The sequence below is a fragment of the Penicillium longicatenatum genome (genome assembly GCF_028827895.1).
Source record: "Penicillium longicatenatum strain IBT 33135 chromosome Unknown contig_6_segment0_segment0, whole genome shotgun sequence".
Taxonomy (NCBI): Eukaryota; Fungi; Ascomycota; class Eurotiomycetes; order Eurotiales; family Aspergillaceae; genus Penicillium; species Penicillium longicatenatum.
In genome coordinates this window covers 3,525,323-3,539,474 of record NW_026643123.1, presented here as the reverse complement: position 1 = coordinate 3,539,474, position 14,152 = coordinate 3,525,323, and the positions used below count along the sequence as shown (strand labels likewise).

Here is a 14,152-nt window from a genome sequence, read left to right as displayed (position 1 = left end):
CCCCTTTGGAATGAGAATGAGATCCACGATTTCCTTTTTAAGTATACCAAATTCGCACACGTGTGATTGCAATATACATCAATTTTTTTTTTTGATAATGAATCCACGAGCGCTGTCTATTGCTTCCACCAGAGATGTGTTATCGGGAGATTTGCAGTGAGTTAACCGCGATTGAGAGTGTTGCCAGATCCACGGGGATTTGCCTCAACGTATTCATCCCAAGCCCGAGCTTTCATGGTCTCCTCGTCAGCCTTATCTAAATCATCTTCGTCGATCTCTGCGATAACTCCAGATTGTTCACCTCCCTGAAGAACGTTGCCCCTCTTGTGCTCTTCGTCAAGGTACTCCTCAATTGTCATGGTTGGTAGGTTATGGCCTGAGCGGAACACGCCCTGCTGGAGCTGGGAACGACGGTCGAGCAGGGTGAATGGCTGCATTGGTCTACCCTTGCTGTTCAATAGGGGACCATTCCTTCCTCCAAGCAATTGTGAGATTGACGGATCCAGGCGATCTGAGTAATTAGTACCTCCTAAATTACTGCGTTGCCGGTCATCATTTTGCGGCGCTTGAGATGGCTCCCGTTCGGGTGCATTCCGCATGGCTGAAAGCATGGACATTTCTTGTACCAACAGATCTAGTGCCTGGAAGGTTTGGTGTGTATAGAGTTGAAGCTCGGATAGGTAGAGCTCCCGGGTCGCGTCGCTATCGCTTTGGAGTCGTGCTTCGTTTCGGGCCAAATACTGCAGCGTGTCAGCAATTCATCTAGAAAGTGTATTCTCCTTCTGCAATTGATGTGTCCTACCTCTAGCTTTTGCTTGAGTTCTTTCTCTTCCCTAAAGCGCCTCACTTTAGTATCCCGACGAGTAGCTGCATCATTGACGGGTGCCAATGTGAAGGCAGATGGGTTGGCCATGTATGTCTCAAACAACTTCCGATCTTCCTTGGACAATAACTCATATTCGTCAAGACGCGTCAGGAATTTCTCATATTGTTCCAGGGCTTTCTGGAGGACGGGTTCACGGTCAGCGCTGGGGCCTCGTTGGATGAGCTCGGCAAGGTGGTATTCCAAGGTCATATATCTACAAAAAGGATCAGTCAGCCGTAATAAGATATCCAGGTTGATAATCCTCACTGTAGGTCACCAGACGAAACATCGTCCAGGGATTCATTAGAGCTAAAGAGGGACAAGATGCTGATTTGTCGCTGGCACTCTTTGAATTTGGTGATTGTCGCATTCACATCATCGCGGTAGGCAGCTGTGTTGGTGTCACCCCTTGATTCCAGCACAGACTTGCCTTCTTTCGCTGACAAGAATAAAGATCGAAGACTCTGGGGTTGCTCCATACTGTTGATCAAATATGGTCACAAAGTGGGATATGCGCAAGTGACTTGTGTCCCCGCGATTTGAGAAGTTTTGGCGAGCCGATAAGCCGATAAGAGCTCCATCTTATCTATAGAGAAACCAACGCCTCCATTTTCGCCAAACGCTGATCAATTCACAAGAACTCGTATAAGAACTTTGCAATTCTACTTATTATATTTTTAGTCAGCCCATGTCTGATTAAGTGACTGTGAATTGGATTTCGATATATGATTGCCTATTCATGGCTTGCTTTCTATCACTTTTTGAAATAACACACCTTCCATAAACTTCCAGCCTTGGCCATTCACTTCACCATCACTTCTACAATCACACTAGTTTGTATTAGCAGTGGCTTTTTACTGGACTTTAACGGTGATTCTTATCTCTGCTCAATCTCCCACCAGTCGTCTGTAACCATTATAAATCTTCCTTCCACAACTATATCCCAAACCCGGCACGAACAAACCATTCTGACTGAGACTCCAAGGACACCATTTTTGACCAAAAAGATGGCCTTAGAAACCATTTATGACGCTGATCCCATTCACGGCGATTCAGAGCAGTCCGAAAGCGAAGACGAGAAGAATGAGCTTCCCATTGAAGCTTCCCAGGCCCGGCGAACCCAGAACATGCAATTCGAGGCCTTGTCAGTCTAGCAGATACGCTGAGTTCCATTTTTTACCTAAACTAATAACTCATAGGCTTTCTCAGAGGGCACAAGATGACACAGTTCAGCAGATCAAGAAAGGAAATCTCAATAGACCGGACGAGGAACTCACCATAGCTAGCTTGGTGGCAAAGAAAGACTCGGGGGCTGGTATTCTGAACCCCCGTGCTTACCAAATCGAGCTGTTTGAGCGAGCAAAGACTCGTAACATTATTGCGGTCCTGGATACCGGTGAGAGATTTCGTCTCTGGGCTCTTTGGGAAGAATTCTAACAAAGATCTAGGATCTGGAAAGACCCTCATCGCGGTGCTTTTGCTCAAGCACATGTTGCAACAAGAGTTGATCGACCGATCCCTTGACAAGCCTCACCGTGTGGCCATATTTCTAGTAAGAATGTCACTGAGCCTCAGTATACATTGGTACTGACGGACATTAGGTCGACAGTGTGACTCTGGTGTTCCAACAGACAGCCGTTCTCCGCAACAACCTGAGCCAGGAGATTGGCCATTTATATGGTGCCATGGGCCCAGATCTCTGGGATCAAATGACATGGGAAAAGCATCTCAATACGAACATGGTAATTGTGTGCACAGCGGAAATTCTCCACCAGGCGCTACTCAATGCATTTATCAAGATGACCCAAATCAACCTCTTGATTTTCGACGAGGCACACCACGCGAAGAAGGACCATCCATATGCACGGTCAGATCATTCATAAATTTAACTGGCATTTTTAAAATATTGGACACTAACATTTCAATCAGAATTATTCGTGATTCCTATCTCAAGGTCGATTCGTCAGAACGTCCAAAAGTCTTTGGGATGACAGCGTCCCCGATCGATGGTAAAGTTAGCATTATAGAAGCGGCCAGGTAAATGTCATGATTTCTTCAAAAATATGGATGTGAGTTGACTGTTTACAGCGAACTGGAAGCTCTTTTGCATAGCCAGATTGCAACGACCTCCAATCTATCATCCCTGCGGACATTTATTAGAAAGCCGATGGAAGAGACATGGACCTACAAAAAACTCAAACCCCCCCTCGAAACACCTCTTTACAGGGTAATGAAAGAGCATTTTGGAGACTTGAAGGCCCTTGAGCCCGTTTTCCGATCCGTTCTGGATGCTAGCTCGGAACTTGGAATCTGGTGCGCCGATAAAATCTGGGCCAAGGCTCTTGCGGACGATGTCATACCGAAGCTCGAGGGCATTATCAACAAGGATTACAACCAAGACTTAAACACCAAGGGTGGTATTGTGAGAGACGCCCAGCGAGTCAAGGCAGCCTGCGAAGCTGTGAAAGGGCATCAGTTCCAACATCCTTTAGAATCAGGTCAATTGAGTTCCAAGGTAGAGCTTCTCTTAGCTATCCTGACCCATCATTTCAATCAGTCAAAGGAGAAGAAGTGCATTGTTTTCACTGCGCGGCGGAATACTGCCAAAATCTTGAAGCACCTGTGTGATGAGCTGGGAGTCCCAAATATTCGCCCCGGTCTGCTGGTTGGTGTTCGGAATTCCGATTTCACAGGAACAACCACTTTCCGTCAACAGTTCCTTGCTCTGGTAAAATTTCGAAAGGGTGATATCAATTGCTTGGTAGGTCAGGGACTTGAAAAACGAATGCGAGATGTGGGCTAATATTTCCAAAGTTCGCAACATCTGTTGCTGAAGAGGGTCTTGATATCCCAGATTGCAATCTTGTCATAAGGTAAGAAATGATAAGCTGGACTGACTACTTCTGGTTTCCTTGCTAATACCTAGAGATTCAACCTTTATGACACCCTGATTCAATATATTCAGAGTAGGGGCCGCGCAAGACACGAGGAATCAGTCGTATGCGGCGGCATTCCTTTTTCATCGAAAAACTACTAATGTCTGGTTACAGTACGCGCACATGATTGAAATGGAGAATGATCACCATCAGAAGCGTCTTCAAGAAGTCCAACGGGCAGAGGTAGGTGTGCTGGCATTAATTTGGGACTTCGTTAATATTCTACCATAGAAGCTTATGCAAGCACTCTGCAGCGCGCTTCCCAAGGATCGACTCCTTCTGGGAGACGAGATAGATATGAAAAAGGTCTTCGAAACAGATAAAGGGAAGAGAACCTACATCATTCAGTCGACAGGAGCAAAGTTGACGTACACCCACGCCACTAATGTCCTCTCACGCTATGCTGCGTCTTTGGCAAGTCAAGTTGTAAAACCCACGAGTTCAAGGCTAATGATTTCAAATAGCAACATGAGGAAGAAATCTCTGCTTGTGCAACTTTCTTTACAATACCAAAGGGAGGATTCTTTGCCTGTGAAGTGATTCTACCGGAAAAGTCGCCAATCCGGGGATTGATAGGAAGGCTGGAATCGACAAAAATGATGGCAAAACAGTCAGCTGCATTTGATGCGTGCATTATGTTGAGAAGGAAAAGTCTTCTCGATGATAATTTCAAATCCGTCTATCACAAACGACTCCCAGCTATGCGCAACGCCAAACTCGCAATTGTATCGAAAAAGACTAACCAGTACACCATGATTTGCAAGCCATCCATCTGGAAGAAAAATCAAGGATCTTTGCCCGACAAAATTTATGGTATGGTTTTCAGGTTTGTTCCTAAGGAGCCTCTATCCCGTGTCCATGATAGCATCATACTCCTTGCCCGAGTTCCGCTTCCAGAAATTCCATCATTCCCTATTTACCTCGAAAATGACAAAGAAACCAGCATTGAAGCCACAGTTCTCGATATGCCACTTTCGGCTGTCACCGAAGATCTAGCTTGCTTTTCTCAGTTCACGGTTGCCATTTTCCGTGACGTGTTTCATAAAACATTCGAACACAAGATGGAGAAATTTCCGTACTGGCTGGCTCCAATCAGATCAGATGCCCAGATTATCAATTCCACCGATTCACCGCGAGAACTCATTGACTGGAAAACTTTGAATTTCGTGAATCAGAATCCTGAAATAAAATGGACCAAAGAGATGGAACCTGAAACTCTTTTGAATCGTCTTATCTATGATGGCTGGGACGGAAAGAGACGTTTCTTTCTGATCAACGTTGATTCTACACTCCGCCCTTCAAATCCCCCACCGTCGTATGTGCCTCGTCGGAAGTGGATGACAGACATCATGAACTACTCACTTAGTCTCTCCAAAAACTCCCGACCAAGGGCTCTGGAAAGCGTGGACTGGGGTCAGCCAGTATTCCAGGCAGAATGTGTTTGTCTGCGAAGGAACTTCCTGGAAAAGGCTACAGAATCAGAAAAGGTGGAAGTGGTGAGAGCAGTCATTTGCCTAGAGCCACTTATGATTTCAGCGGCAAGTTCTAGTACTGTGGAAATAAAGTTCAATTACTAATGTTTCTCTAGATCCCCATCCCAATCGTGACTTCATGTTTGGCTTTTCCCGCCATCATGAACAGGCTCGAGTCTTACATGATCGTGCTAGAGGGTTGTCAGCATCTAGGCCTAGACATCAGATTAGACTATGCATTGGAGGCTTTCACCAAAGACTCAGATAACACTGAAGAACATCGTGTCCTTCAGGTTCATGTCCAACGAGGCATGGGGAAGAACTATGAGCGACTTGAATTCTTCGGTGACACCTTTCTGAAGATGGCGACTTCCATCTCACTTTTCTGCCAGAAACCGGATGATGATGAATATGACTATCACGTCAACCGGATGTGTCTCATCTGCAACAGGAACTTGTTCAATGCTGCCTGTAAAACTAACCTCTACGCCTACATTCGGAGCCGTGGATTTTCTAGGTAACATAATACCCCCTTACTTTCCTACTATTCAAGATCTGGCTCATATAACTACAGGCACACATGGTATCCACCGGGACTGGAGCTTCTTCATGGTCGCAATTACCTTCGGCATCTTGAATCTGAAAGCAGCCATGCACTGGGCGAGAAGACAATTGCAGATGTCTGCGAGGCACTCATCGGAGCTTCCTTGCTCACGGGAGGCAAGGAAAGCCGATTTGACATGGCGATCGAAGCAGTGACTCTCTTTGTGGACAGCAAAAATCACAAAGCCAAAAGCTGGGAAGATTATGTTTCATCATACGTCAAGCCATCTTACCAAATCACAAGCGCCGATGGATTTGAGATTGATCTCGCTCATAAGATCTTCCGAGACCTAGGCTATCGATTCAAGTCCCCCCGTCTGCTCCGTTCTGCCTTCACTCATCCCTCATATCCCTCTGCGTGGTCCAAGGTCCCTTGCTACCAGCGATTGGAGTTCCTCGGAGATGCTCTACTTGATATGGTATGCATCGAGGACTTGTTTCGCCGGTTCCCAGACAAGGATCCACAGTGGTTGACTGAGCACAAGGTAAACATACTCTTTGAATTTAGATACGGCATTCTCTAATCAGAATTTAGATGGCCATGGTTTCAAACAAATTTCTCGGCGCACTTGCAGTGAAACTGGGATTTCATCGCCATCTTCAGCATTTCAGCAACCCTCTCCAGTCAGGCGTCACGCAGTACGCCGAGGATATTCAGATTGCCGAAGAAGAAGGCAATGGGATGATGGACTATTGGTTGGGGACCAAAGATTCCCCAAAGGTAAGCTCAATTTGATTTGATGAATATAAAGTTTACTAACAATAAGGAAACAGTGTCTGCCGGATATGCTCGAGGCATATCTTGCCGCTGTCTTTGTCGATTCAGACTTTGACTACAAGGTCATTGAAAATTTCTTTACCCGTCACATCAAGCCTTATTTCGTTGACATGTCCTTATACGACACCTTCGCCAACAAACACCCAACGGTAAGAGATCTATCTACTCACTTTTATCACACTTTCATTTTAACACAAGTCAAACAGACATATTTGTACAACCAGCTGACCAACGTCTACGGATGCGGAGAATATTGTCTCAAGTCGGGGGAGCTTCCAGTAGTGGATAATGAGCAGCCAACCATTCTTGCTGCCGTGATGATACACGGAATCTGTGTTGCGGATTCTATCGGAACGTCGAGCCGATATGCCAAAGTCCGGGCGAGTGAGAGAGCTTTGGAAGCAATCAGTGGGATGCTCCGGGATGATTTCCGCAACAAGTATGGCTGCGATTGCCGCGCCTCCGACGTTGAGAATGTGAAAGATGCCGACACTGGAACTGCGATTTGATCGCTCGTTTCTGTCTCTCTTTTTTTTTTTTTTTTTTCCGAATGCGTTTGACGCTTGGACTTTATTTTAAGCCAACAAATTGCATTTCTTGGTCTTTTGCGCGAATGTCAATTTGCTACGATGTTTACGTAGTTAAAGTAGCTTGAAGCACTGAAAAAGCATTAATTTCAGTGTAAAGGTTCGATACTATTTCATACATCTCAATCTCGTTCTCATCACTTTGACTATGAGCCCAAGCCAAAAGCTTTCATCACGGCCTAGGAAGGCTGGTAGTTTTATTTACTGGCAAACGCCCGTGGCCTGGTCAGGGGTTTGCTAATAACTTAATTAGCCTCCAACCCATATCATGTCAATCTATAATCTGAAATGATTCACTCACCAAGCAAAAGTTACTTGTACAGATTCCAATACTTCCATCCTGTTTACAGGCAGCGCCAGTTGCGAGCTAAAATCTAAATTAGATGACTAGAAAATCTAATTTCTTTTTATCTTTTTTTGGGGTATCATACCTTTGCAGGAGTGGCCATGTCGTTGGCCATGACAGCACCGACCATGGCAAAAAGGGCAATGAGGATGTAACGCATGTTGGCTGGCAAGTTTGACTGAGTGGATATTTTGTATAGAAGACTTTGGACTGGCTTGTTTCAATCCAGCAGAATATGGTATTTATACCTCGTCATGAGCTCTCGACAGCAGTGTTTGACTCTTCTATTGCTTCGGTCTTTGTTGAGCTACATAGACATTTTGTATGGAGCTAGGACTAATTGAAACCCGTCTCCTGTTGCCAGTGACTACCCAGTCCAAAAATAGGCATGAAACTACTTTTTTTATTGCATACCTGACTGTGTTGTCCTACAATACCCCCTCCGTAGGCTTGGCAGGGGTCTGCATCTATCCGATGAACGGGCTATTTACTCAAATCTTTAATTCCATGACTTATATGAAAGGTGGGTTTCTCATTGCCTTTCCAGTTTTCATGCTGTCTATCATTTAGTTAAATCGATAATTTCAAAATCTAATCTGAGCAACAATATACGGTAGATTTTCCTCATGAAGTATACCAAGCTTAGAGCCTAGACCAACTCAGAACTTTGCAGGTCTATCGGGTGCTACACCGACTCGGCCTGGAATTTGACCCCTGAAGAGACGGTACACAGAGCAGTGGGGATATCAAGGAACACCTAGCTCATGAGAAAATTCGACTAATTTCTAGATTCCAACTGAACTTCTCCGAATGTAAAATCTTGACATGTTTCATACCTCTTTTGGACTATTGATCCGAAGGACTTGGTGGAATCATTGCAGAGCTTTCCACACTTTGCCAACCCTTCGCCTGTAAGCTCGGTACCAGGTCAGGCACATTGGGTAGGTATGTAGCAAATTTCATCGTTGCTGCACCTTGGTTGCTTGTCGAGCATGCAATGTATCAGCTACTAATAATGCAACCCTTATAGAAATTCGATGAGTCACTCAATGTTAGAGTAGAACGAATCTCTTGGGGTTATTTGGACCGTTCGGTATAGACTTCTCTCTTCTGATGTCGATGATATCATTTTCAAGCTTCTATCAAACACGCTCAGGCGTGGAGCATAGATAAGCGAACCGAAATACGTGAGCCACCGAGGCTAAAGCAAAGTGGAGCAAAGTAGCCCTGAGTATCTACTATATACTAGTGACGTTCACTCACCAGTATGAGGAGAGTTGATGACTGTGTACTTCAAGGATAAAAGAAAGTACCATAAGTCATAAGGCTTGAGGCATCCGAATCACTTATGTAGTCAAATGCCGCCAAATCCTGAGGGCAACCCTTTTCACCATGCAACGGCTATGATGCAGTAATCTTACTTCTGTATCTAACTTGATGCATTGCTATATGTTTTTGATTCCCTTTCTGCTTGCATTCTTGGTGGCGGAGAAGAGACGGAAGCACGAAAGGTGGGTAGGTGATCGATGTACAGTCTCTAGCCCCGAAACTGAGGGAAACACTCTTGCACGGCTATGTGTTCAGTCTCCTTGGTCATAACCAACCGCCTAGACAGATGCGCCACGCCACATATTATGGGGTATTATATCTTGAATGATGGTTCATCTCATGTTTGCTTTGATGATTATACATTATCTGGCAAAATACTGTAGACCACCTCAAAGCGGATATACGTGCAGAAGCTATGATTCAGCTGCAAAAGCAAAAAAGCCCTACGCGTTGACCGCTACTTCTCTGCACGAATTCCATATTGCTTTTTGAGTTGGTTGAAGAACGATCGACTCTGATCATTACCTAATGTAGCAGCTATGGGCCTTGTTTTACAGATCACATCGTGGAGCTCATATACATGTGCATAAAGTCTATATTCGTGCAACGATATAGAGAGGCGCTTTTACTGTATCATTGTCCGAAGACAATGCAATCTGCAGGAGAACGTAATCTAATTCGGTGGTGGTCTCTGCAGTCATCACTAGTGCGTCAGTAGATGCTTTTGGGAGACGTCGATTGGGAGTATCTACGCGTATGGCTATCCAATCAGAGCTCATATCAACTCAAAGATTAAAAAAGGGGTTTGAGAAAGCTTGCAACTCATAGCTGCTCATGTGGACTTGTGGAGTTTTGGTTCCAGGTTTGAGAAGGATCATAAATGTATTGTACACAGTCAATGCTCAAGCTCTTACGGTATAAGTAAACGCCTACCCCATCACCCTCCCTCAAGAATTTGACTTTCCATTCGGAATTTTCTTTATATCATGGGATCTATCACTCTTTTACAGCGGACTCTGTTACGCATTACCGACGATATAGCTGTCAGTGACCCTGATCGGCTATATTGCGTTCAATCAATCTCGCTCGATGTCTCGCAGGGATGGAAGGATATTACATTCTCAGGCCTTGTAGCTGCCGCCAATCGCATGGCTCAATGGATTGAACAGAATGTGGCACCTTCTGGTACCTCAGAAACTTTGGCTTATGTTGCTACCAATGACGTTCGCTATGCCGCATTCATTTTAGCGTGTATGAGATTGCGGCACACTGTAAGTGATTATTACCCTCAATATAACCTTAAAGGTTGCTCTGACGAATCTCTAGGCACTTCTGCTATCAACGAGAAACTCTGAGCAGGCATCGCGTCATGTAATGAGCGCCACTGGCTGTACGAAAATTGTCTATACTTCGGAACGAAACCGACAGATCGGCGATCTTACAGCCGCCGATACTTCTTTAAAGGCTTGGGAAGCCCCGGGTCTATGGGAGACATTCGACGACAACTCACCGAACCCTGTGATCCAGGAACCGGTTGAGGACCATGAAGATCGGGTGGCAATTTACATACACAGCTCTGGAACAACAGGTATGACCGAGCAATTGAAGGCTTGCATTTGCATCTCTTTCCATGAATGGAAATATTAACTATTCCTGTAGGAATGCCCAAACCAGTTCCAATGACCAATGGCTATCTCATTGCCCTGGACGGGCTTGGCTGTCTTCCAGTACCGGAGAACAGATCACCAAGTATGCATTTCCCTGCCCTACGAGGTGTACGCGGCGTTGCTATGAGCCCTTTCTTCCATCTCATTGGCATATTGTATATTATCTCGCCGATGTTCTTCTCCACTCCCTTTGTTTTGAGCCCGGACAAGCCCATGACAGCAGAACTGCTGGCCCAGATTATCGAAGACAAAAGGCCTCCCGTTGGCATATTTGCTCCTTCTATTCTCGAGGACCTTGTTGGATCGGAGCTGGGAATCCAGTGCTTGAAGAGTTTTGACTGGATTTCCTACGGGGGTGCAGCTTTGGCCCCTGAGGTTGGAGACCGCATCGTCGAATGGACACACCTGCAGACAGTACTGGGAACAAGTGAATGTGGGATTCTTGGAGGGTTAAAAACTCGAGACAGAAAGGACTGGGCATATTTTGAGTGGAATCCACATGCTGGGCTCGAAATGCGCGATGCCGGAGAAGGCTTTTTCGAGCTTGTAGTCCCGCGTGCAAAGAGTCGAGATGCCCAGTGCGTCTTCCACACCTATCCCGACAAGTCAGAGTATCAAACCGGTGACTTGTTTGTTCCTCACCCAGAGAAAGATTATTTATGGCTCTACTGTGGTCGCAAAGATGATATCATTGTTCTGAGTAATGGAGAAAAGTTCAATCCAACTACTATGGAGGAAATTATTACTGGGCATCCCCTTGTCGCCCGATGTGTGGTGATTGGTCAAGGTCGCTTCCAGTCTTCAGTTTTGATTGAGCCCAATTGGGATACATGGAGTGGCGACGCAAGTGAATTGATCAATGAGATATGGCCTACTGTCAAAAAGGCAAATGAAGCTGCTCCAAGGCACGCGGAATTGATGAAAAATCGCATTGGAATTTCGACTCAATCGAAGTCATTCCAGCTAACACCGAAAGGAACCATCAAGCGAAGATCTGTCCTGGCTGATTATGAAGAGGAAATTAACAAGCTTTACGCAGATTACGACCAGGCCGACGTTGCACAGCTTGCCAAAGAGGCTACTCAACAAGAGATCACTTCGTATATCACGGCAGCTCTCTCGGAGATTTTGGATGTTCCTACTTTTGATGGGAATGCAGACATTTTTGCATTGGGCCTCGATTCCCTTCAAACACTCCGTCTAGGCCAAGTCCTTCAAGCATCTCTTCGGACTGCACGTCCCGATCTCGGTGCTGCATTTGGTAGCCCACAGCTTTACTCCCTACCGACAGTCGCCCAGCTCACTGGATATGTCTCTGGTCTGCTTCAGGGTCAAAGTTCGGGTCTCGCTGAAGTTGCTGAAGAAAGCGAGAGCGAAAGAGAAGCAAGAATTGCGGACCTGGTTGGAAAATATACCGATGATCTCGGAGAAAGCCACGCGGTGATTCTCACTGGCTCTACAGGCTCTCTTGGGGCCTATTTGCTATCTGAGCTCCTTCGTGATCTCAGTGTTACCAAGATCTACTGTCTCAACCGATCTGCAGATGCAGCCGCACGACAGTTGTCAAGCCTGCAAGAGAAAGGCCTTGCCTACTTCAAGCAGTTCCCCCGTCGGGTAGAGTTTCTCCAGGCCCAGTTTGGGGCTGAAAGACTCGGGCTGGAAGATTCCAAATATGAAGAGCTTTTGCAGGGCGTCGACACCATTATCCATAACGCATGGAAAGTCAATTTCAATCACCGAGTGGAGGCCTTTGAGCAGACCCATATTGAGGGAGTGCGTCGCTTGGTCGAATTCAGTATCTCCAGTGATCGAAATGCCCATATTCATTTCATATCGTCCATCTCCACTATCGAGGGATATAGTCCTGAGCGCGGCCCATCCATTCCTGAGGTGATCTACAATGATCCCAGCTCGGCACTTCGTCAGGGATATGGAGAGTCAAAACATGTATCCGAGAGGATTTGCGCGGCTGCTTCTGCCCGAGCTGGCGTTCCTACCAGTATTCATCGAGTGGGACAGATCGGGGGACCAACAACTGAGAAGGGAATGTGGAATAAGCAAGAATGGCTTCCGTCGTTAGTCGCAACGTCTAAAACCCTTAAGCAGATTCCCAAGTCTTTGGGGTCAATTACGGTGCAGTGGGTTCCAGTGGTATGTGTTGTGTCCACATCTAAGTCTCATGGTCACCTGCCCATCTAACGCTACTTTTATTATAGGACGTCACTGCTAAGGTCATTGCCGAGACGGTTCGGACTCGACGAACTACACAAGAAGATGAGCCATGTGCCGCTTTCCACATCGTCAATCCCAGAGTGGCGGAATGGCCATCGTTGATCCCCGCCGTGACCAAGTTCTTTGACGTCGAGCCTGTCGATTTCCCAACATGGATAAAATCTTTAGAAGGCTTCACCAACCCTACGGAAAATGACCTTAAGGATAAGCCCGCTCTCAAAATCTTGGACTTTTTCCAAGCCTTCGCAGCGCTCGAGGAGGCGGGTCCGTGGACCGAGACAACAAAGACACAAGCCGCCAGTAAGACTCTGCGAGAGCTGAAGGCCATTGATGCTCCATTAATGGAGAACTGGATGAACCAGTGGAAATTTTGATCCAAAATTGCCATGATGCTCGGCTGAGCAAGTCAACGGCGCCTATCCATTAGCTAGTCTCGGGATTCTTGATATATTCAATAAGAGTTTTTGTTTCTTCATTGGTTACTGTCCTTGTGACCCGTAGTCCTGTGTCGCAACATACGCCTGAATATAGTGTGAGGACGCCAACCTTGGTTGCAAGCATATAAACTCTTTCCATTTGCGCTAATAATGTTATTTCACGATAACAGCCGCACCACACCGGCCAGGTTCGAGAGTCAGTGTCGAAGAAACCTTCCTTAATCTCAAGGCTCAATTGGAACTATAATATTTTGTGGGAAATTCAAGTCATACTTATTGACACTTCAAATGAGAATCTTTAAAGCACTTTTCCATCTGCTTCGGTGGTAGATACTGTATGTACCTACGAGTGTTGGATCCAAAAAAGATATGATGTGTCACCGCCATAAAGCTTGGGCATCACCTGGATCACTTATATATATCAGCTTTGAAACCAAGGCCGAAGCCTTAAATTCACATCTACCGAGCTCTCAGATGGATTGGAACCTTGCAAATGTGAGCAATCGAAGTACAGAAAAAAGCAGGTTCTCTATGATCTATAAAATATGTACTACAGTATAAGTAAAAGTATGGAACGGTTCAGGAACGTCACATGGTTGGGCGCGACAAGTCTAACCCGATCGGGCCTAGACCCGCATCCCCTGAAGTGTACGAACAAACACCGCGTATCTGTTATCTCCAGACTACGAACGCCCTTTTTTTTTTTGTTCGACTATTCTTTTCTTCGTACTAATTAATTTAGACCTCCTTGTCTTTATTTCTCATCTCTTCGAATCCGGGTCCTCATATACCCCCCCTTTTCTCCACTACCGCTTGACGCGATCCCTGTCAACATTTAATTCTGCTCCGCCGATCGCGCTCCTCCGTCCCCAATCTTCAATGAACCCCCCGAGTCTTTCG

At 45.8% G+C, this 14,152-nt stretch overlaps 3 protein-coding genes across 3 annotated transcripts; 2 read left to right on the top strand and 1 right to left on the bottom strand.

Annotated features, from left to right (window-relative positions):
* Window positions 1-161: 161 nt before the first annotated feature.
* Window positions 162-1,344, bottom strand: N7484_009515 (IGBP1/TAP42 family protein; the record flags this gene model as incomplete). The annotated part of the gene is made up of 3 exons (XM_057119902.1): window positions 162-740; window positions 803-1,079; window positions 1,133-1,344. The coding sequence occupies 3 exons, from the start codon at window positions 1,342-1,344 to the stop codon at window positions 162-164; spliced, it is 1,068 nt and encodes a 355-aa protein (XP_056969457.1).
* A 528-nt stretch (window positions 1,345-1,872) lies between these two features.
* Window positions 1,873-7,163, top strand: N7484_009514 (uncharacterized protein; the record flags this gene model as incomplete). Its single annotated transcript, XM_057119901.1, has 17 exons — window positions 1,873-2,009; window positions 2,065-2,261; window positions 2,314-2,417; window positions 2,467-2,732; window positions 2,795-2,902; window positions 2,954-3,626; window positions 3,680-3,738; window positions 3,794-3,863; window positions 3,916-3,984; window positions 4,033-4,227; window positions 4,266-5,116; window positions 5,168-5,297; window positions 5,390-5,790; window positions 5,848-6,361; window positions 6,412-6,597; window positions 6,651-6,803; window positions 6,861-7,163. The coding sequence occupies 17 exons, from the start codon at window positions 1,873-1,875 to the stop codon at window positions 7,161-7,163; spliced, it is 4,416 nt and encodes a 1,471-aa protein (XP_056969456.1).
* A 2,739-nt stretch (window positions 7,164-9,902) lies between these two features.
* On the top strand, window positions 9,903-13,189 carry N7484_009513 (uncharacterized protein; the record flags this gene model as incomplete). Its single annotated transcript, XM_057119900.1, has 4 exons — window positions 9,903-10,187; window positions 10,243-10,504; window positions 10,576-12,734; window positions 12,800-13,189. The coding sequence occupies 4 exons, from the start codon at window positions 9,903-9,905 to the stop codon at window positions 13,187-13,189; spliced, it is 3,096 nt and encodes a 1,031-aa protein (XP_056969455.1).
* Between the last annotated feature and the right edge of the window lie 963 nt (window positions 13,190-14,152).